This window comes from Octopus bimaculoides, chromosome 4, assembly GCF_046866305.1.
Source record: "Octopus bimaculoides isolate indiv1 chromosome 4, ASM4686630v1, whole genome shotgun sequence".
NCBI lineage: Eukaryota > Metazoa > Mollusca > Cephalopoda > Octopoda > Octopodidae > Octopus > Octopus bimaculoides.
The window spans coordinates 71,425,110-71,447,541 of record NC_142931.1 but is presented as its reverse complement, the minus strand read 5'-3'; the positions used below and the strand labels follow the sequence as shown (position 1 = coordinate 71,447,541).

Genomic DNA, 22,432 nt, shown 5'->3' with positions numbered 1-22,432 from the left:
ATAATCATAAATATACAGGGATTAGCAATTGAGTTGCTTCTCCAACATACTGAAAATTTAGAAATAGCAGTCAAAGAACTACAGATTCTAAACTACAAATTTTTCTCTAAAAATTTTTCTCTAAAACGGATGGCGATATTTATGGCACACATAGAACAAAAAACCGGAGGGAAAAGCGTAAACAAAACAAGTCTTGTTTTGTTTTGTTTACGCTTTTCCCTCCGGTTTTTTGTTCTATGTGTGCCATAAATATCGCCATCCATTTTAGAGAAAAATTTGTAGTTTAGAATCTGTAGTTCTTTGACTGCTATTTCTAAATTTTCAGTATGTTGGAGAAGCAACTCAATTGCTAATCCCTGTATATTTATGATGATAAATGGTTTTACCGATAAAGGTTTTTTTCATACTGAACTACTTGGCAAAATTGTTAATTATTAATTCTATTATTAATTGACAATTCCCTGCCCTTATTCTTGTATATATATAGATAGATAGATAGATAGATAGATAGATAGATAGATAGATAGATAGATAAAAGCTTGTGTTTGTATTGTGTATATACATATTAGTAAGTTCTGAATAATCACAGCTCATGTGATCATGTGATGGAGAACAACTGAATTCTAGAGATTGCTAGTTTCTGTAGCAGGTGCTGAGTGGTGAAAAGGGGGACAAATGTGTCACAATAGATAAGTTCAATCTCTTTTGCATAAATTAGAAATGAAATCCCAGTGGAATTTCATTAAGAAATATGATTTGCTAGTTTTGCAAGTTTTGCATAAACAATATTGAATCAAATATTACACATTACAACAGAATAAATCATGCAATTGTTCAGCTTTAGTTCAAAGAAACCCTGCAAGAGCGTTATCAATCTAACTCCACACTAAAAAGATTCTGCCTTCTTACGGTATTAGTATTATAGCAAACATTAGATTGAGTGCCATCCTAAGAGATTATGCCGTACTCACTGCATAGGCTGTGAGTACTGCAAAGTAAGTTTTCTCAGGTTATGTACTCCTTCAGGTGAAAGGATACACAATCACCATAGTATTGTTTTAGTTACAGTGAAACAACATGGTCAGTATGATTGGGAACATGCTTGACAAGGCTTCAAAGTATTCATCTAGGATAATTAACTGCAATCTTTGTCTCTCTCAAAAACAATGGAATTTGAAACAGCTTACAGTATCCCTTCATAAGAAAACTTCACTTTCTTACTACTGTCATCAACTGAGCTTCCTATCTGCTACTTTTAGACAGTTAGTTGACAGCATTGTCTTGTCATTTTCAATAAAACATTATCGAAATTCAAATGAAAATTCTAACGGGAGACATATCTTATCTACTGCATCAAAGATGTCCAGCATTCAGCGGCTGTTAACTCATCTAGCACTCGTTTACCTCTTTTCCATTATTTGGTAATAAACCAACAGGAATAAAATATAAACATCACCCAATGTCAATCAACTATCTTTAAAACACGTGGCTAACTTACCACTTGGAGCAACGTTATCTGAAGTCACAAATGTTTTTCTATTTATATGTGTGTATGTATGCTTATATATATATATATATATATATATATATATATATATATATATATATATATATATATATATATATATATATATATATATATGTATATATGTATGTATGTATGTATGTATATATGTATATGTTTATTTATACATATATATACACACACACATAAATATATAAATACATATATATATGCATATATATATACACACATATATAAATACATATATATACATATGGAATGTATGCATGCAAAAATGCATGTATCTATATATATATGTGTGTATATTTATATCACTGTATTAATACACTTACACATATGCATGATGTATGTACGTATGTATTTATGTATGTATGTATGTATCTATGTATGTACATTAAAGCAAAAGATACATTATGGCTTCACTTTATTTTTCCAGGATACTGATTTTCTTTTTGGGAACACAAAAGCCAACTGATGATTCAAAAAAAAAAACTTTATCAAAAATTAATATAACATAGAAACAATGAAGTGAAATAGAAAATATTCTGTACAAAAGTGAAAGAAAACTAGACACAGTGTCTGTTGATATTTTGAAGAGAATTCTTTTTATTTTTTTTTATTCTGATGTATCCAAAAATAACACTTGAGTCCATGACTGTAAATAAATTCTTTGATATCTGGTTTAAAAGAAAAGATATAGAGGAAAGTATTTATAATAGATACCAAACATTTATCAGTTCCAGGAATGTTTAAAAGGATTTCAACCAAAATTTATGATTTGATATAACTTTTCTTTCATTATGCATCATGATAATATTCAAAAGATTTAAATGTCCAAAGAGGTGAGATATATCTTTGAATTCCGGAATGTGTAAAAATAGAAAACAATAATAATGAAAATATATGAATGATTTTCACTTTTTTTCCTGAGTAATATCATTGACAATAAAATATTTTCAAAAGAAATTTTTTTGTTCATTTTACTTCTTGTTATTTTCTGTACATATATATTTATTCCATTTTTCCGTGCAAAGATCTTAGGTAAGTAATTTATTTTGAATAAAAGTATTTAACTATCAGAAATTACATTTGAAAGAATTCAAATAAAAGCCAATAAACCAAGAGTAAAAACAGATAAAGGGAGAAAAAAAAAGAAATAAATGTTTAAATATATTATATATAAAAGTTGACAAAATTCTTTGAAGTTGCAGGATAATACAGAAAAAAAAGACATAAGCTGAATTATGCCAAGACCAAAGCTCAGTGCCAAAATGTCTGAAGAATTTGCTAGAGAATGAGGCTACTTTTTCAAGATTCTGAAATTGTTTTAATTTTGATCTTTCAAGTTCATCTTAAAGTCTTACAAAAAACCTATAATAATTTCAATTGATATTGTCTCAGCACAAAAATATAGTTCATCATATACATTTTAAATTTTATTATCGAAGGAAATAAAATCTTATATAAAAAACTAAAACTAAATATAGAAAGTAAATTAAGTAGACCCATGGCTTGACTTTAGATAAACAATTTAAAATATTAACTGAATGGCATAAAAGGAATCCTTAAATCATTTAAATTTGCATCATAATTGGGGAAAAAGTACAAATACCCCATTACTGATTTTAGCATCTCTTAAAGAAGAGAAGAAATAATTTCAAAATTAAGAATTACTTTCACAAGATATGACCTTTGTTAACAGGCCAGGTAACTTCTATAGGCAAATTTTGGATTTAGTACACCTTGTAAGTGAAGTGTGGATAAAGGTGAGGCTCCTGGAGCCGTCAATAAAAATCATTTTCATAAATTTTATGTCTAAAAATATTTGTTAACTGATTTAATTATACTCTAGTTTGGCTGACAAGTTTGACTGTGGAAATTAAAATTTGAAATGGGCAGTGAACTCCATACAGTAGCCAAATCAATGTATCAGAGAAATGGACATACAGCATGGCAAGATAATGTGACCTGTAATATTGAAATTAAGAATTTTATGGCTATTGTTAATTTCTTATAAAAAATATCTATTAACAAATGTTTTATTTTGGTACTAAAATTATCTGTCGGTCTGTCAAAAGACATTTTGACAACTGTCATCATATGTGCCCTAATGTATGCAGATATAGTCATGTAGGAAAAAGTTTGTTTTAAATTCAATCCCACTGTAATGACGTTTCGACAAATGTCTTGTACTGCCATTTTGTTTCAAACAAAACTCTGAAAGAAATTTGGCAGACAAAACATATTTTGTAGCCTACTGTTGTGGGGTGGGTAGGGGCTTTTCCTGCTCTTGTTGTTGAGATCAGAGACAAGTTTAGTAAGAAGGTTGGGGTGGATTAAGGCTTAATCCTAAGACTTATCATATTCATCATAGTCTTAGAGGCCACGAAAAGGGTTTTATGATGTAGTTCATATACATGAATTTATAGTAGAATTAGTGAAGAAATTCCAAGCATCATAGCTAAACCCAGAATTGAGGGGACTTGAAGTAAACTAATCATGATCTAGGGTACTAGTTAATAGGAAAAGAGGCTGGATGCTGATATTATTGTGGAAATGGCTTAGCTTGATTAGTAGAGAAAGAGTAGGTATAAACTCTATATGCTGTATCGTGTATAAGCTATGGACATACGAAGTGTAGTGAAATCTCCTGCAGGCTAACAGAGATGGCACTCTTTATATATAGCAGATGCACTGAAGCAATATATACTAAAAGCATATAGGAAATGCATTTTCTTGAAAAATTTCAGAGACTTATTTATTACTTCTTCTAGGAGCAAAGATTTTTTTTCAGAGTGAAGAGCAAAATGATTAACATTAGTGTTAGAACTGTGATGATACAGAGTAGTGAAATGGTGGCAATCAATGGAGAAAAATTTGAAGGAAATGAAACTAGCATGCTCCTATTTAACTTTAATGCTTGCATGAATTACAGAGTATAACTGAGCTGAGAGAAAATTTAAGTATGAAAAGAATCAAATTTAGTGTGTAAGAGAGGAAACTGCACTGATATGTGATGCATGTGTAGAATAATTGTTGCATAAGAATGTGCAAATACTCAAGTTAGTAAAACCTCCAAAAGACACTGAACTGAACCAAAAGAGGTAATATAGTGAAGTTTGATTTGAAGGTACTTCATTTCATGTGAAGATGATATGGGACTGTAATGATTAGTGATATGAATTGTTACAAAAGATCCATCTACACTTAGGAAATGGCACCTTGACACAAGGCTAGTGTTTGTGTATGTGGTCTCCATTTGTGTATGTATATGGTTTCTATTTGCACTTGCTAAGCCTACATATGATGCCACCTCACCTTACTGTATAACTTTGTCTCATCTGATTGGCTTTCTATAGGTTTTAAGGAATACATTTGTATTTTGATGTGATTTCTTTTAATGTTCTAAACAGAGGAGGAAGAGTTAATTCTCATGTTCTTTTTTAGGATCATTGAGACTTGATGGAGGTATGGTAAAAGGTTACCCTCAGACCAGTGGTCTGATGTTAATACTTCCAAGAGTTTCAAATCGGTACTGAATTCACTCAACACTCAAGTATGGTGCGGGATGGCGATGACGATGATAATGATAATGATGATAATAATGATGGTGATGATGGTGGTGATGATGAGGAGGAGGTGAAGGAAGAGAAGGAAGAGCAGAGAGGACTAGATGTCATATTTATGTGAGGATGTGAAAAGGTAATATATGTGATGAGAGTATGTGAGGAAAATAGCAAAGTGTACAATGTGGGACCCGGTGGTGAAGGTATGTGATTTGCTTGACAAGACCCAAGATGAGAAAGTTTACTCTTATTTCCATCTACTTGCTTTGATCCTGTGGCATCACCTTAACACCTTAGTTCAATGAATTGACCCCAGTAATTTTTTTAAGGCTGGTACTTAATTTTTTAGATTGTTTTGCTGAACCACTAAGTTACAGTGACATAAACGCACCAATACAGGTTGGCAAGCATCAGTGGGGGACAAACACACACACAAACACACACACACACACACACACGATTAGTTTCTTTCTTTAGTTTCCATCAATCTAATCCACTCACAAGGCTTTGGTCAGTTTGAGATAATTGCAGAAGACTATTGCTGAAGGTGCCAGTCAGTGAGACTAAACACAAGACCATGTGATTGGGAGGTAAACTTCTTACTAGATAGTAACATGTGCACTTTGGTATATAAGACCTACTTATTTTAGTAACATATTCATTTACTCGAGAGATTCTGAATTGAGCTTCTATGAAAAATCCTTTCTTTATTTTCCTCCACCTTTATTAAGCTATGTCCTAAGAAGATACAAAATGTGCATGTGTGTGTGCCTCTGTATGTGTGCATATGTGTGTGCATATGTGTGTGCATGTATGTGTGTGCTATTTGAAATTAAAATCAAAGTAAAAAATCAAAATTACAATTTACTAATATTACAAGTTTTTCCCACAGTCTTGTGGTTTTTCATTGTACACATATCCAATATCAAAATTTGATCAAGAAAATGAAGTTGTGTCACTATTTTTATCACACTCTCTTCTTTTCTTGTCGTTATTACCATTTCAGCTCATCCATATCTTGATGCTGTCTAGCCTTTAAATATTCTCATATTTGAAGTAGACTATTCACCAAATGCAATTTTATGCCTCAGTAAATAAATGCTAAATTATCATAAAAGGAAAGTGTTCTCTATATCTAAAATTTATTTCTTAGAAATCTCTTGTAAAAGAAAATATATATATGTACACCTACATACATGTATGTATATGTATATGTATACGAGTGTAAATCTATCTATATGTATGTATATGTGAAGGCACATGGCCTAGTAGTTAGATTGTTGTACTCACGAATGCAAGATCAAGGTTTCAGTTCCTGGACAAGATGGAGTGTTGTGTTCTTGAGTAAAACACTTCATCTCATGCTGCTTCGATACTTGACAGGTGATCTTGCTTTGATAAGTGGGAGTGAGCTAATGTACGACGCAATCATCTGTTCAATATAAGCAAATAATTTGTGGAGGTTATTCAGCAAGAAATTGCAGAAACATCTTTTTGGAATTATAAGAAACTGCCAGCAGCAGCAGTATCATATGTATATATATATATATATATATATATATGTGTGTATGTATATATATATATATATATATATATATATATAAACACCACACACACACATGAAGATCAGAATTTATCTGCAGCTCTTGGTGGTCCAAACTGGATATGCAAACTATATGGGTGTCTTTTCAATACATTGTCTGGTTTAGAAAGCCGCATCAGACGCCATGATGGATCTAAGGTGTAGGTACAAGAGGTGGTCAGACTGCATAAGGGGTAGACAACCACTAAATAGGAAAAATGAACTGTCCATAAGCCATAAGTTTTTATTATTGTAGACAAAATAAAAGACAGATCTTATGATAGTTCTGAACTTTAATTACTGCTTCATCATTGAATATATATATATATACTTCAGTAATAGTCGATCTCATGTAAAAGTCGACCCCCTATTTTTGGCCAAGAAATTGGGAATTTTTCCACAGACCCCGTATAAAAGTCAACCATAGTATTTCATGAATAACTGGACAACATTTGTGGGTCAAGTTACTGTATTATCATGTACTTAGAAATAACACTGTTATAAAATTGTGTGGCTACCTTACTGTAACCTGCTATTTAGGTGGAATGCTTGATGCTTATAATGGAATGCTCAATGCTAATAGTAAAACACCATTTAATAGCGAACACTACACATCTGTTGATGGGTGCTACATCACCATTACTAAAATGTTTGCTCAGGATATGCAACAAGCCTTCATACATTTTCATGAACAATAAACACATGTGTCATACACTTGTTGTTTACATGGTGAGAAATGTATTTCCCAGAGAGCACTATTGGTGAACACTGGTCAGTCTGAATTTGTACAAAGGCATGACTTTGGTAAGCCTAAAAGTATTCAATTAATCGCTAGATCGGTGGTTTCTATATGACCTTTGTATTTTCCTCATCTACACATACAATTAACACATGTCATACACTCGTCTATTTACATGGTGAGTAACGTACTTCACAAACAGCACTATCAGTGAACAACAGCATACACCAGCAGCAAACTGTATAAATTCGTACAGAGGCACAACTTGGATAAGCCTAAAAACATTTAGTTAATCGCTAGATCAGTGGTTCCAATAATGTTGAATCCTTCAACATTATTTCTAAAAATGTGGAACCCCTTTATAACTTTCAGGGAACCCTTGGGTTTTACAGAACCCGCTGTGGGAATAGAAGAGGATCTAATGTTTATAAATATGTATGTATAAATCTAATGTGTATAAATATGTATGTGTGTATAAATATACGTATACATATTTTCTTATATGCTGCTGTCCTGTATTCATGCATAATAAACACCAGACAATAAATATTTTTTTTACTATTATTAATAGGTTTGCATTTCTATATTTGGAATTATATTGCCCAATGTTTCCAGCTTCATTCATCTACTTCAGTCTTTATGTCTTGTTTCTGTTCTAATTTTTGCTAAATTCTTGCTTTTTGACTTTTGTCTACTCTTATTATCATAAGCCATTGCCACTATACTAGATATTACCGCAAAACCCTTTTATCTTTTATCATTACCAAAGCTATATTATTTCATTATTATTTCTTGGACACAACACTGAACTTTTCTTTCTATTTTTTTTCTTCTTTTTTGTAATTCTTTGATATGTTCTTAGTGCTTCTGAACACATTCCAAACCTAACATTCACCACCTATTTAAAGAGCTTTCAGCAATTTTGAAATTTCAGGACTAAATTATAACTGAACCAATTGTTATTTCTCCTTTAATATCTTACCAAAATACATAAATCTATCATTTTCAACGATGTTAATGGTAACTTTGGAATTATATCCCCTTAAATTAGGTCATTGCAGAAATTTTGATTAAAACAAAATATTCTTCTTAATATCTATGATGGTATCTCAATCATGTCTGGAAAAATAATTGGTTTTCCTTACCCAATGTCTGAAATTAAGACACTGACAAATCCTATACTCACACTTTCTAACTACATGACATCTAAAATAGCAGACAATTATTGTAGAAGCAACAATAATGTCAGTAAGTTCTATATTATAACACCAGCATTGCAACAAAGATAACAAACTTATATGGCAATAAGCCAGTGTACAGGATTTGAACAAGTTTTTTTATTATATTTCATTAAGATATCAGAGAAATTGAATACATGTTATTGTACAGATGATCGGTGTTCTGTAGCAGATATCATCACTTGACAGGTACATGAAGAGAGCAAATTAATTTTATTTCATAAGTAGTTTTCTAACTTTCTTCATCTTTGATTTTCCAAGACTATTTTATGCATTTCATATGAAATTTGATTGTGAAAAGAAAATTACATTTTCAGAAATAACATATATGAGACAAAATATGTTCACCATTAGCTGATAATAAATGCTAAACTCATTTTCAGAGCCTGACGTTTTTTTAACACACACACACACACACACACACACACACACACACACACACACACACATGTACACACACATGCACACTCACACATACATACACACATACATGCAGTGACACATATACGTGTGTGTGTAGAGACATTTACACACACATGTGTACATAAGTGATACTTTGCATCAAACGTTCCAATACTTCAAAGATTGAAACATTTATCACTCACAGTGCTCAAAAAATTTTATGTTAATTGAAGAACTTTGACAAAACGTGTATTTGAAGAAAACAGAATGAAATATAAACATTTAAAATATATCCTACGAAACAGACACACACATACATACATACATACATACATACATACATATATATTAACCCTTGGTCTACCAGAGAAAATGTATGTCACTAATTACCAACTGCGTCCATGAACTTGAAACATATCTATCTTGTAAATTCTGATTGCACATTTCAAATACTTCTCTTATGGGCTCCAATTTATCGTCACTTCTCTTTTTTCTTCTTGTACTAGAATCATCAAAATGCAATACTAGTAAAATCTGTTTCAATCTTTCCTGGCTCATAATTTTATTGAATATTGGGCGGCCATCTTCTTGATTCCATAACTGTGTGACATTTTCATGCTTAGATTTATAAACACCTATAAGAATAATCAGTCCAATAAATTTCTTTAGTTCAGAATGATCAATTTCCTTCCATTCATGTTTGTAAACAACCTGACCTTCGACATTTGTCCTTTTACGAATTATTTCAAGAAGATTCTGGTACATAAAGATAGTAAAACATGTTTCAATACTATCACAAGACCTTTTAGCAAAATGAGATGGTCCACATTCTTGGTGCAAACATATTGCTCATTCATAATTGGGTGGCTTGCAGATAATTGTTTTTGAGTATCTTCATGATCTGATTACACAGAACCTGAACTGTCCAGCACACAATCACTTTCACAATCATTTTCAGAACAATAGAAGGAATCACTACTATCTTCTTCCGATTCTTCTTCTAATTCCAATAACCTTTTCGATATTTGGCCTTCACTCAAGTTTTCATGTCTAGGCTTATTGGAAAGCAAAACTGACCTACATGAAACGTGATAGCAGACTAATGTTAGATATTGCTCTCTCACATATTTATACTCTCCTGAAAGATGATGCAATATATTGTAAGAATTACATCATCACATACAGATATTGCATCACCCTATAACCTAGAAGATTGAAGGTGATGCCATGCCATACAAATTTACAGGAGTATTTTTATAATTTTTCCTATTTTATCTAAAACTCAGCATATAAAAAGAATACAATTTTATCTATTTTATATCTGATAAATATCTCGGAAAATAATATTTGATACTGCTTTTATTCTGTTTAGAATGACAAGAATATTGTCTGAATTTAATTTGAGCGTCCAATGGACCTATATGGTAATTAATGTATAAAGTGAAATTTTCTAGCTTCTATAAACATCCGGAACATTTTCCAACTGACAAATAAAAGAGAGTCAAGAAAAAAATAAGAGTCACAAGAAATCAGCAGAATCAAATAATATAAACAGTTGCAAAAAGCAACTAAAAAAACTGAAATTGGACCCACTGGTAGACAGAAGGTTAATTTAATCTAAGATGTAATATTATGTTTCAGTGATTATGGGTATATTTCTTCAGCCAGAAACTGAAAAAGTAATATTTTAATGACTAGTCAATACATACATACATACATACATACATATATGCATTCATGCATACATATATATATATATATATATATATATATATATATACATACACACATCCATTCATACCTACATACATACATACATACATACGTATGTATTCTATGCCCTTATAGTCGAATATAACATGAACAAAATAGAAAGTATATTGCAAATTTTGTTTTACTGGGGCTATTATTTAAATCTCAAGTGTTTAATGGGGTAAGATTTTAATTAAATTCAAAAATTCAAACAAATCCACACATAGTAGATGCAAATAACATCGTTTCCTGAACACATCTCGATTTGAAAATGAAATATTTTTGATGAGAGTACACGGTAATACTTTATATATTTATTAATCAGACCTATGACAAGAATTTCAAATGTATCACACACTCACACGCATACAGACACACACACACGCACACACACACACACACACACATATATATGCATATGTATGTATGCATGTGTATTCGTGTGTGTGTGCGTGTGTGTGTGTGTGTAGTTTTATATTTTTCTCTTTCTATGTGGTTAAAGATTTCTCTTTTGTGTAGATAGCAAAATTTCGATGATTTTTAGAATCTCCTGAAATTTATTCCTATTTTAACTGATTCATAACAATGGATGATGCTTCTGCAAACAAAACTAAACAAAACGACAATTACTGTTGTTTCCACCACCAATTTATTCAAATAATATTCAAACTATTTATATCTGTGTATGTATCTGCTTGCAGTTGTTAAAATATCTTATATTTTGCCTATAATACTTTGTGGTTGGATTTATCTTAGTGTTGTATTTTTGTATTTTTGTAGTAGTAGTAGTAGTAGTAGTAGTAGTAGTAATTGTTGTTGTTTTTGTTGTTGTTGTAGTGGGTGTTGTTTTCTTGCTTCTTTGTTAGTGTGTTAGTTGTATGAATGTTTGCTTAAGATATTAATATTAATATGCATGAAGTCATAAAACAAATACATCATAAATAAGTGTAGAATTCCTGTCATGTGTTCCATATATGCAAGAGAAGCAAAGTGAAGTGAAACGAAGTAGAGCAAAGAATTATAAAGCAAACTTGTAAACAGATAGAAATGTAAACAAATTGAAGAGTGAAACAAAAATACAGCTGAGTAGGATAAATACTCGAGGCAATATGGTGACACAATATAGAAAGGAAGAGATGGAAGAAATATGAAGTAAGGAAGAAAGGAAGGAAAAGAATTACTACAATGAAGAATTTTTCAGTTCATGATAGAGTAAATGGTTATAGAAATTAGAAATTATCCTGTTTTCATTCTTATAGGATCTTTTCACTCTGTCTAGTTTTCTGCTCATTATGTATTGTTACTAAAATTAAACAAAGTTTGCATTATCTATGTTCTTTGTTTTCCTAATACTTTAAATGAAATGTGGCATCTACACTCTCGCATATATTTATTTACTAGCGACTTTGTTAGTTTAGCCTTTGTTTCAAACTTTTTGTTTTACATTTTCATTGTGGGAAAGAAAGAATTTTCAAAGATCACTTAAACTTTTATACTTCACTTAATCTAGCTTTTACAACGCATTCCCTTCGTGAATATTGGAATTCAAATTGTTAGTGCAAAATATGCAATACAATACAGGGAAAAACTTTTCACAAAATGCACTGTTATTGCAATTATGAAGCAACAATAATACAATTATATCTTCACAAACTTTTCCTTTCTTCCTTATTCCTTTTGTTTCCTTTGTTGCTGATTTATGCAAATACAAAGTATTATTCCATCATTTGTATTCTTTTCTTCTTTAACCTCACTTATTAGTGTTTCTGTATTTAGATACCAAAATGTAAATGAAAAGAGCTGTTAAAAGGGATATAAGTTAGTGTGCAATATCGTCATCACCACCATCATGCACTTACAGTAGTTTCCTATAAGCTTCTCACTGCTCTCCTGTATGAACTTTGTACTACTGAGATGTGCTGGGTTGCTTTACAACAGCACAGAGTGGTATTTGCATTTTAGTTAATCTTACTTTTATTTTTTGTGATATGTTTTTATTTTTATGTTCAAAAAGATTTCATTCTATTTGCATATGATTGTATAAACTATGCTCTTTATTGAAAATGTCTTGCTTGGAATGTGTAATGTACCTTACAAGAATTTTTATATATTATATCTAAAGCTTTTGTATGAGTTTTCTGTTTTTGTTCCTTTTCATTTTTCTTTTCTATCTACCCCAGTGCACCAATTATTATCAATGCTAATTTTCTCTTATCTCACATTTGCCCTATTTTCATTTTAAACTTCTTATACTTCGATAGTTTCTCAGTTTCCAGCAATTTTGTCAGAAATAATCAAGTGTCCAACAAAGTGCATACATTTTCCTTTATGTTTTAATTACGATATCTGAGTAATTAGCTTTGTTCTTCTTGGAAGCTATTTAATTGTTACATAGTGATTTTGATATATTATGCATATATATCTTATTCTCAGCGTTCTTGTGAAAGAGTTTGTTAATAGCTAAATGGCTACTGACATGTTTTTCTCAAGAATGTGCAGTTATGAATAATGTGATTATTTTTGTTTGCATTTATTGCAGCCATTTCTTTCTGATAGATGCATAAATGGTATTGAATAGTGGTAGTTTTGTTTTCTTTTCGGTAATTGTTTTATCTTTTTCGCTCGAATTGTGCTTATTTAGTTAAAAATCAGATACTTTGTATTTACCTTAAGTAATATTTATCTTTAAAGTATTTTTAAATTGACTGAATTTTATCTTTGTCCATTCTTTAATGATACTTCCCTTTCTGCTATTTCTTTAACCCTCATTTGAGTTTGACTTTGATTTTATTTTTTGCTGTTATTTTTTTTCTTGTTTAAATAATGTTTTTCAATGTACTTAACTTCTAGCTTGTAGTTTTTGTTTACTTATAAACAGAAAAAGTTTTTTTGTTGTTTTTACTATGTTTTGATATTTAGCTACATTTTTTATTGATATCCTCAGAATGAAAACCTTCTGAGTAAGTCATTAAAAAATGTTAACAAAGCTAAATGTCAGAACATGATAAAAACAACCACAAGCATTTTCAGGACAGGAAGAAGTTAAGGAAAGAATTATTCATAGAATAGTTCCAGAATAGAGAACTGTTCAAAATGCTTGCATTAGAGTAGGCCCTACTAAAAGGATGGTGTTTTTAAACCAGATGACAGATCGTGTACCACTCAACAACATTTACATTTTATCTATCTCTCATGCAGTTTTCGTCTAACTTCACTTACAACGTATTAAACAACTTAGAGTTAAGCTGATACAAAATCTGGCTCAAACTTGTAGCAATATGATTACAAAGCAAACAGTAATTTTCTAGTTCCTCTTTTGTTCCTTTATAATTCCTCTTTTTCTATTTATATAATTCCCCTTATCTATTTCCATGATAACTTGTTGTTAAGGTCTGGTCTCATCTCTTTCATTAAACAAATGATCAAATACATTCATGTTTTTTAGACACAAACTATCTAGGTCTACATTATACAATATGTCTTGTCTTGTATAGAGTGTAGTTGTTATTTCCATCAGAATAAATGACTTCATTTAGGTTTCCTTGTTAATTCAATCTGTGGTAAGTAAATACTATCAGCATTTGTTTTAAAATATCAGATTTAAAATATAGTGAATATTTCTTGTACTTTTTTTCCCCCGTTTCAAATTTTCTCTTGAGTTCCTCCCTCATTTATTATATTAAATCTGTAGTTAATAGGTAGACTTCAACTCAATAACTTTGGCAACACCAACATTTTCAGACACTATATCAAGCACTACATTACTATATATTTCTTTATTACTATATATTTCTTTATTGCCCACGAAGGATGGGGGGGGGGGGGGCGGGGAGAATAAACACAGAGGGGACAAACAAGGACAGACAAAGGGATTAAGTTGATTAATCAACACCAATGCATAACTGGTACTTATTTAATCGACTCCAAAAGGATGAAAGGCAAAGTTGACCTCGGTGGAGTTTGAACTCAGAATGTAATGGCAGATGAAATACTGCTAAGCATTTCACCCAGTGTGCTAATGATTCTACCAGCTCACTGACCTTATATAGTAGTAATATAGCATTGCCCTTAGTCATTCAGATTACTCTATCAAGCGTAATGTTTATTCGTTCATATTGTCTTGAATTAATCTTGCATCATCCTGCAACTTCAAAATTTCAAGGATGTGATTGTTTAGTTTTAGAATGACATTGTAGGATAGGTGTGAGAGGTCGGAACCAATTAGCTAGTTCTGGATATTTGATCATCACTTCTTAATTACCTTACAAAACTCATTAAAACTCTCTATATACATCAGTTCTTTCACTAATGATCTGAACATAATAAAAATGAGAGAAATAAGAAGAAATAAAGATATAATTTCGGTAAAGAATAAGTTTTATCAACCTAACAAAATGCTAGTACTTTAAATAATCTGTATTTGTATTCACTTTTGATGAGGACTTCGATTATTGAACTTAGTATGATTGAAAATATTCTGTTACTTACATGATATAGATGCATGATTAAATTATACTATACATTTCCTACAAGTGTTGTTTATTTAGTGCATGTGTGTGTGTTTTCATAAAATACAATAAGCTTCTTCCTATCTTTTACTAGAGGGTTGCTGGGTCACTGAATTTTCTGGATCATCACTTTTAAATTACCATAGCGCCTTACAAAACTAATTAAAATTATATATATATACATCAGCTCCATCATTAATGCTCTGAATATAGTAGAAATGAGAAAATAGAAAGAAATAAAAATATAATTTAGGTAAAGAATAAGTTTTATCAACCTAATAAAATGCAGGTACTTTAAATGCAGGTACTTTAAATGCAGTAATATAAAATAGTGTATCGTGATTTGAGAAGCAATGAGGCATTTTAGATACAGTAGCAATTATCTTTCAATGACACTTAAGTAATTAAGACAGATTAGCTCAAATTCTTTTGAATCTAATTAACAACAAATTTTTCTTCATTGTTTTCTGAGTGCTGGTTGCTTGAAAGTTCCAGTTATTTGAGTACAGGGATAAGAAGGAATTTATTGTATATAGGTATGGTTGAATAATTTTAATGTGTATATGTACGTGTATGTGTGTGATTAAATAGCAACATTAATTCTGCTATGATTGGAACTCAGAAATAAGAAACATGTAACTTAACACTGTAAAGCATTTATTTAGTCCACTAAATCAAATATTTCTACAAAATCACTACCTTCCACTTTATCCATAATTTCAATATACAGTCAAAACTTAGTAAGTCCAAATGAACTTTACTATCAGAATGTCTTATGTTTATTCATTAGCCAGGCTTTGTGTAACCTCACCTGAAGAATAACACTGATGCTAATATTCTGTCTTTTGTTTACAATGATTAAAAGTTAACTCAACTGAAGATCATGTAAAAACGCTTCATCAAATATGTGTTATTGAAACTAATGCAATGAGATCATCCTCTTTATAATCATTAAAAATATCACCATGTGTCAATCAGTCAACTAGTTTGATTTCAGTCAATCACTTTAAATAGAGTTAAAATCAATGTTTGCATTTGAAATAGCCTTGGATTAACATATCACCATGTATGACATAATGCATAAACAAATGTGCAACAACAATAACTGCAATATATTTTGTTGGAGAAACATCTCAAAGTTAATTATTCAGAATGTCAAAGCATCACTATCCCAGTATTTCTACTTGAGTTGGTTTCCACAAAACAGTAAATATTTGTTCATTGGTGTCTATAGCAGAACAAGAATTTTTGACTTAGTTTAATGTCCAAGTTATTTTTCAGTGAGGAGACCAAATCAGGTCAAATTAATGGTCTAGAAATCTACAGACATATGAGTGAATCCTTTTAATTTTAACATACAAATCTCTTTGATATTCTTTTCTTAGGCAAATATTATAATATGCACATAATCTTTTCTAATATAGGCACAAAGTCTAAGATTTTAGGGGAGGGGCTGGCCAGTTACATCAACTCTAGTGCTCAATTGGTGCTTATTTCATCAACCTCAAAAGATGTAAAGCAAAGTCGACCATGACAAAATTTGAATGTAAAAGATGAAGACAGATGAAATTCCATTAAGCATCCCTCCAGCACACCACCTTATCATAGTATTAAAATAATGTTAACGTGTAAATATCATTGATATGCAGAAGGGTTTCAAGGCATAATAGAATCATTTGACTTGGTTCATTATACCACTTTATTCCAACAATGTACCTGTTGCAAGTTTACAACTTCATTGTTTTTATCATTTCTGGAATACAATCATGTTAAGTATGATCAATAAATATACCCTTCAATCTTATTTGGATAACGAAGATCTAACTGTATTGAGTAAATTTTTTGTTCTTCACTTGCCAAACAATCCACCATTTATCAGAATCAGAATTAATCTCCAATTGTAATGCATTCAAGAATTACAGCTTTCCATAGAACTAAAATAATGATTAGCAGGTCTGAGACTGTGACTAGTATAGTTTGTGTTGATGACCATGATACAATTTCCAGGACCCAGTTCATGTATCTGTAAAATGCTGCGGCTGTTTTGCCCAAGTTTGGTTTCACCCAAGTATATCCATGCTTAAAAGGATTCAAACTCATTTTTTTTGCAAGAATATCATACATAGAGTGCATTATCCAATCCATACTTTATTCAGACAGAAGAACGTAAATATATTCCACAGAATGTTTGCGGCTTCCATAAATTGCAAGGGTACCATAAATCTAACAGGTGTTTTGTCAGCTAAAAACATTCAACTACAACCTTGAGGAATTCATGTAGAGAAATAGATTTTGCCCAGCTGATTTACTTTACATAAATGCATGAAATTGTTCTCTTCAGTTATACTCCAAAATTTACTAAATAAAGATGAAGTTGTTTATGTTCTTACAGTCATTTCAAACAATTTTTTTATTCATGGTACATTTTAGCTGTAAATTTCTCAGAGTCCCTTTATTTATCAGCCCATCTTCCTTGATTAGCTCTTCAATGTCCCCTTGCTACAGTTCAGCACAATTAAATACACCTCAAAAACCTTGCTGCTGACAGATTGATCTCCATTTAAAGACTACTTTCACATAAGACATCATTGATATGAGACGGAATATCAAAACTACATTGAAACCATTAATATTTACACACTGATGATTAACACACAAAATAAAAAAATAAAATATTTAAAAAAATATTTTCGTTTATTTATTCAGTAACAGTCTTGAAGTCTATCATTAATGTTGCTGATGTTGCCATTGTTAATGTTTTTGTCATTGTTGTGACTGCAACTAACAAGTAGTTTATCATGATATTACATTAACTTTCTTTAAAAGTTGAAATTTAAATAAACAAAGAATAAAAACAAAACTGTAAAAGATGTGCTTATCCAACACTACCACTTATTTTCGCCCTAGTAACCATATAAAATATTATCCATCCACACATTCTGGAGTAGGTACGTATTGCCCATTATGAAAAGTACAGCTTTAGTGCAATAAAAGTATTTTGTCACACTTTGTGCATAAGATAGAAAAGAAATTTATTAAAAACAATAGTGCTAATATATATAACCTATAATTATAATTTAAACTGTACAGAATAATGAAATACTCACTTCTTTAAATCAATAAAGGAAACATAGTCATCAACATTTGAATTTAAATATGTTTATATTTTGACATTTTTTTAATTATAAACTTATTTTAATGCTATTCCTACTTAGAACTTTTGGTACACTAGTATCCCAAAGTGTACCATTTAGAGACTACTGTGCTATAGGGTTAATACAATATAGCCACTTCAGTAATATCTTGACTTCACTTTGTCTCTATAACTCATGAGAAAGGCACAAAAATGTTTTAATCTCGTTTCCCTTCCCTGTAAATTTTCTGCCTTACGCCTACGTAAAAAAATCAATATTAATGCCATTGTTCAAACATAGAAAATGTTTGATAGCGGTTACTATATTTTGATTTGTATCTTTTATTTTTTAAAAATATTTTCTATATGGAAATCAAGTGTGACTTCCTATTATTATGAATTAATATTCTACAAGATTTCATTGCAACTAAATCTCCAGCAATCTTTCTACCATCTCACCCCTTTCTTTCCTTTTTCTTTTTAAATTACAATAAATATGACAAAAAAAATTGATATTTCTCTTGTTGTTTTTGGTTTTCTTTACAATTTTCCAAAACAGATATTAAGCCAAAGATTTTCTAATTTTCCTAAATATTTGTGCAAAATAAACCAACAGAAAGAATAGGTTCAAATAATTGTACTAATCTATATTTGAAATGTGGTGGAAATGATTTGATGTAACATATACAATGTAGAGATCTGTATATAATAAGACACATAAATGATATTTTACAATGCTATTGATTAGTGTTGCTGAGTAGATCAAATTTTCTTCATGCTGGTTTGAACAAGAATGGAAACTTTGACCCAAGTATAATGCAAAGAGAAATCCCTTGATAAAACCATAAGAGCACATATATACATTATAACAATGATTATATTGTCCATCTCATGAATTTGAAAGTATCAATGCTTTCCAAATCAGCTTATCAAAATAACCAGAATTAATACTTATTTCTAAGTTCATCTTTATAACACTCTCAACAAGATGTTTATGTATTTGTCTCTCATTCTCTCTCACACATGCAGAGTACATACATACATACATACATACATATATATATATATATATATATATATATATATATATATATATATATATATATATATATATATATATATATATATATATATATGTATGTGTGAATGTAGGTATACATACATATACATACTTATATGTGCATGTGTGTGTGTGTGTGTGTGTTATGCACAATGCACAGTAAATCAGGAAAACTAAAATAGATTTAAATGTTGCAAGGCTTCGCTGTTGACAAAATAAGAATGTAAACACATTTTCCCTATGAAAATGATGTGCAGAATAAAGAAGAAGGGCATCTTCTGACAGACTATTTCAAGCTATGTTAACTACTTTTCAATGAAGACATACATAGTTTTCTTCTAGAACTGATTGCAGAGAGACTCAACTGAAAATCAGTTGTGTATATATATATATATATATATATATATATATATATATATATATATATATATATATATATATATATATATATATATACACACATACATACATACAGGGTGGAGCAGAGAGGATAGCAGTGGGAGGGACATATGTCTGACAGGTACCATTCGGTCCTTAGTGTCTTAGCATTTTCTTTTCTCTTCAGGTTAAGCCATGACGCTGTGGACGATAGAGAATTGCATGTTTGCCTACAACAATTACATGAAGAATAACGAGTCTGTCACAGCAGTTCAGCGTGAATTTTGGTGCCACTTCAACATTCACTGAAATCAGGCTGTTCCTACCCATAGCACAATCTTACTTTGGGTGAAGGCACACTAATGAATAGGAAACTAGTGGGGTACCACGAACGGTACAGACCCCTGAAAATGTGGAACATGTCAGACAAACTTTGACACAGAGTCGGAATCGCTCTGCTTGGAGGCATTCCACTGAACTTGGCATTGGTAATCGATAGGTAAGGCATATTTTGCATGAAGACCTGCATTTTCACCCGTACAAATTGGTCATTGGGCTACTGTTGAAAGCATAGGACTATGAGCAGAGCAATGCTGGAGAGAGTGGAGGCCAACTTCCAAGAACACCTTCAGAAATGCATCAATGAAAACAGATACCACATGATGGATATTGTTTTCCACACTTAATTTTGACAAATGCTAATTCAATACGAATACATTGATGTTAATAAAATTTGTTTGTAGTTAAAATTAATGATTTTGTGAATTTTCGCATCCTCTGTGCCTCGCCCAGTATGTGTGTGCATGTGTGTGTGCATTTACATATTATATATACATATATATATATATATATATATATATATATATATATATATATATATATAAGAATAAGATAAATAGATCAATGGCATAAGTAGAATTATAAAATTATAAAATATAAAATAAAATAAAATATAATTATACTTATACCATTGGTCTCTTTATCTTATTCTTTTTTATATATACACACGCTAATACACGACCCATGTTATATTCCCCATTCATGTTGCAACAACGTCAGGGGCAAAACTAGTCGGTATACAGCACTTACTTGGTATTACCAGTATCTTTAGGGTTTGGTTGACTCCAATACCCTTCATAACTTTTATATATATATATATATATATATATATATATATATATATATATATATATATATATATATATATATATATATATATATATATACTTACACACACACATGCACACACCCAACACACAGAAACATACATAATCATAATAAAGCCTCTATATTCATGTAAGTGTTCATGTATTTAAAATTGTCGACTTTTCGATTTTGTCTGCATATTGAAATTGTGACCATCTCTGCTGATTAGTCTTTTGTATTGTTTCTACTCTAAATTGTCCTTGGACTTTTAAATCATAGACAATATTGAATTGACTCATCCTTCTTTATTCTTAAAACATACTCTATCTCTCTGAGTATAACAAAGTGCATGTGAGTTATAGATAGGGATTGAGTAACTGACAGCTAAAGATTGGCAGATTTTGAATAAAATGTCATTAAAAATACAAGCTATTCATGAAAATATATTGCTGATTACTTTATGAAAAAGAATAATGTAATATTTTCTAAAGTCACATAGCACGTTATTTTTGTTCTGTTTTTAGTATTAAAATGCATATCCTGATAATAAGATTGTATTTATCAACCTCTTGTTTCTATTATATTGTGTTTTTATTTATTTAGTTTTCTTTTTATAAGGAATAAAAACAGGCATCAAATCCTAAATAGAAGTTAGTTATGCTTCCCAAACATCACCTCTTTTATTTTACTTTTGCTTTTAGCTAGCATTCATACAAGAGACTTTATTGTCATCTTGGGCAAGTCTTGACACAGTTCCCTATAATTAAAATTTATAGTTTAAATATATTTTTAATGCATATTTAAAAATACATTTGTATTTAGTTTCCAGAAATTCTATTAAATTACAACAAATAAATATCCTGAGGATGTTACATAGAATTTTTAAAATTCTTTTCTGCTATTTTTATTTGAGATTTTTTTTCTTCCCTTTAAAATGCTTGCTATTCATTCACGCCTGCAAGTCAAACTTGCTAATCATTTTTTGTTGTTGTATTTTTCTTTTACTTTTTGTTGCTTTAAGGGTTTTTATCAAGATTCTTTAAATGCAAAAAATTACTTTCAAGAAATTTCCCATGAAATGTTACATTGAAGAGACAACAGTATTCAAGTCTAATAATTTTTATTAATATTTTCCTTATTTCCTTTATCATTCTTTAAAATTTAGTTTGGTTTATTGCAAAAATAATATTGCACAAGTGAAAATTTAACTCAACAAATTAATTATTGCTATAAACACTTAAAGATAATCTCTTCCTTTCCAATACATAGAAAGATGGTTTAAACTAATATAAATTTGCTGGACTACAGAAACTCATGAATGCAATAAGCGCCCCTAACCTACATTGATTTACAGGAAAAGTAAATTATTAAAGAGAACGATAAAGCAATATGCATCAAAGAGA

The 22,432-nt window shown here is 30.4% G+C and overlaps 1 protein-coding gene across 1 annotated transcript; it reads right to left on the bottom strand.

Annotated features, from left to right (window-relative positions):
- Positions 1–1,936: 1,936 nt before the first annotated feature.
- Positions 1,937–17,184, bottom strand: LOC149136077 (uncharacterized). The gene is made up of 4 exons (XM_089350071.1): positions 17,105–17,184; positions 15,066–15,117; positions 9,443–9,808; positions 1,937–1,996 (listed from the first exon to the last, which is right to left on the bottom strand). Exons 1-4 carry the CDS (start codon positions 17,182–17,184, stop codon positions 1,937–1,939), a joined length of 558 nt encoding a protein of 185 aa, XP_089206197.1.
- Between the last annotated feature and the right edge of the window lie 5,248 nt (positions 17,185–22,432).

What these genes read in the sequence shown, in the direction of transcription:
- LOC149136077 (XM_089350071.1), bottom strand. Translation starts at nt 17,184, where the DNA reads ATGGTGGATTGTTTGGCAAGTGAAGAACAAAAAATTTACTCAATACAG. An exon ending in TATCCAAATAAGATTGAAGG is followed by an intron (nt 15,118 to 17,104) that starts GTATATTTATTG and finishes TATTATGTTCAG; the next exon opens with ATCATTAGTGAAAGAACTGA. An exon ending in CAAGTTCATGGACGCAGTTG is followed by an intron (nt 1,997 to 9,442) that starts GTAATTAGTGAC and finishes TTGAATCATCAG; the next exon opens with TTGGCTTTTGTGTTCCCAAA.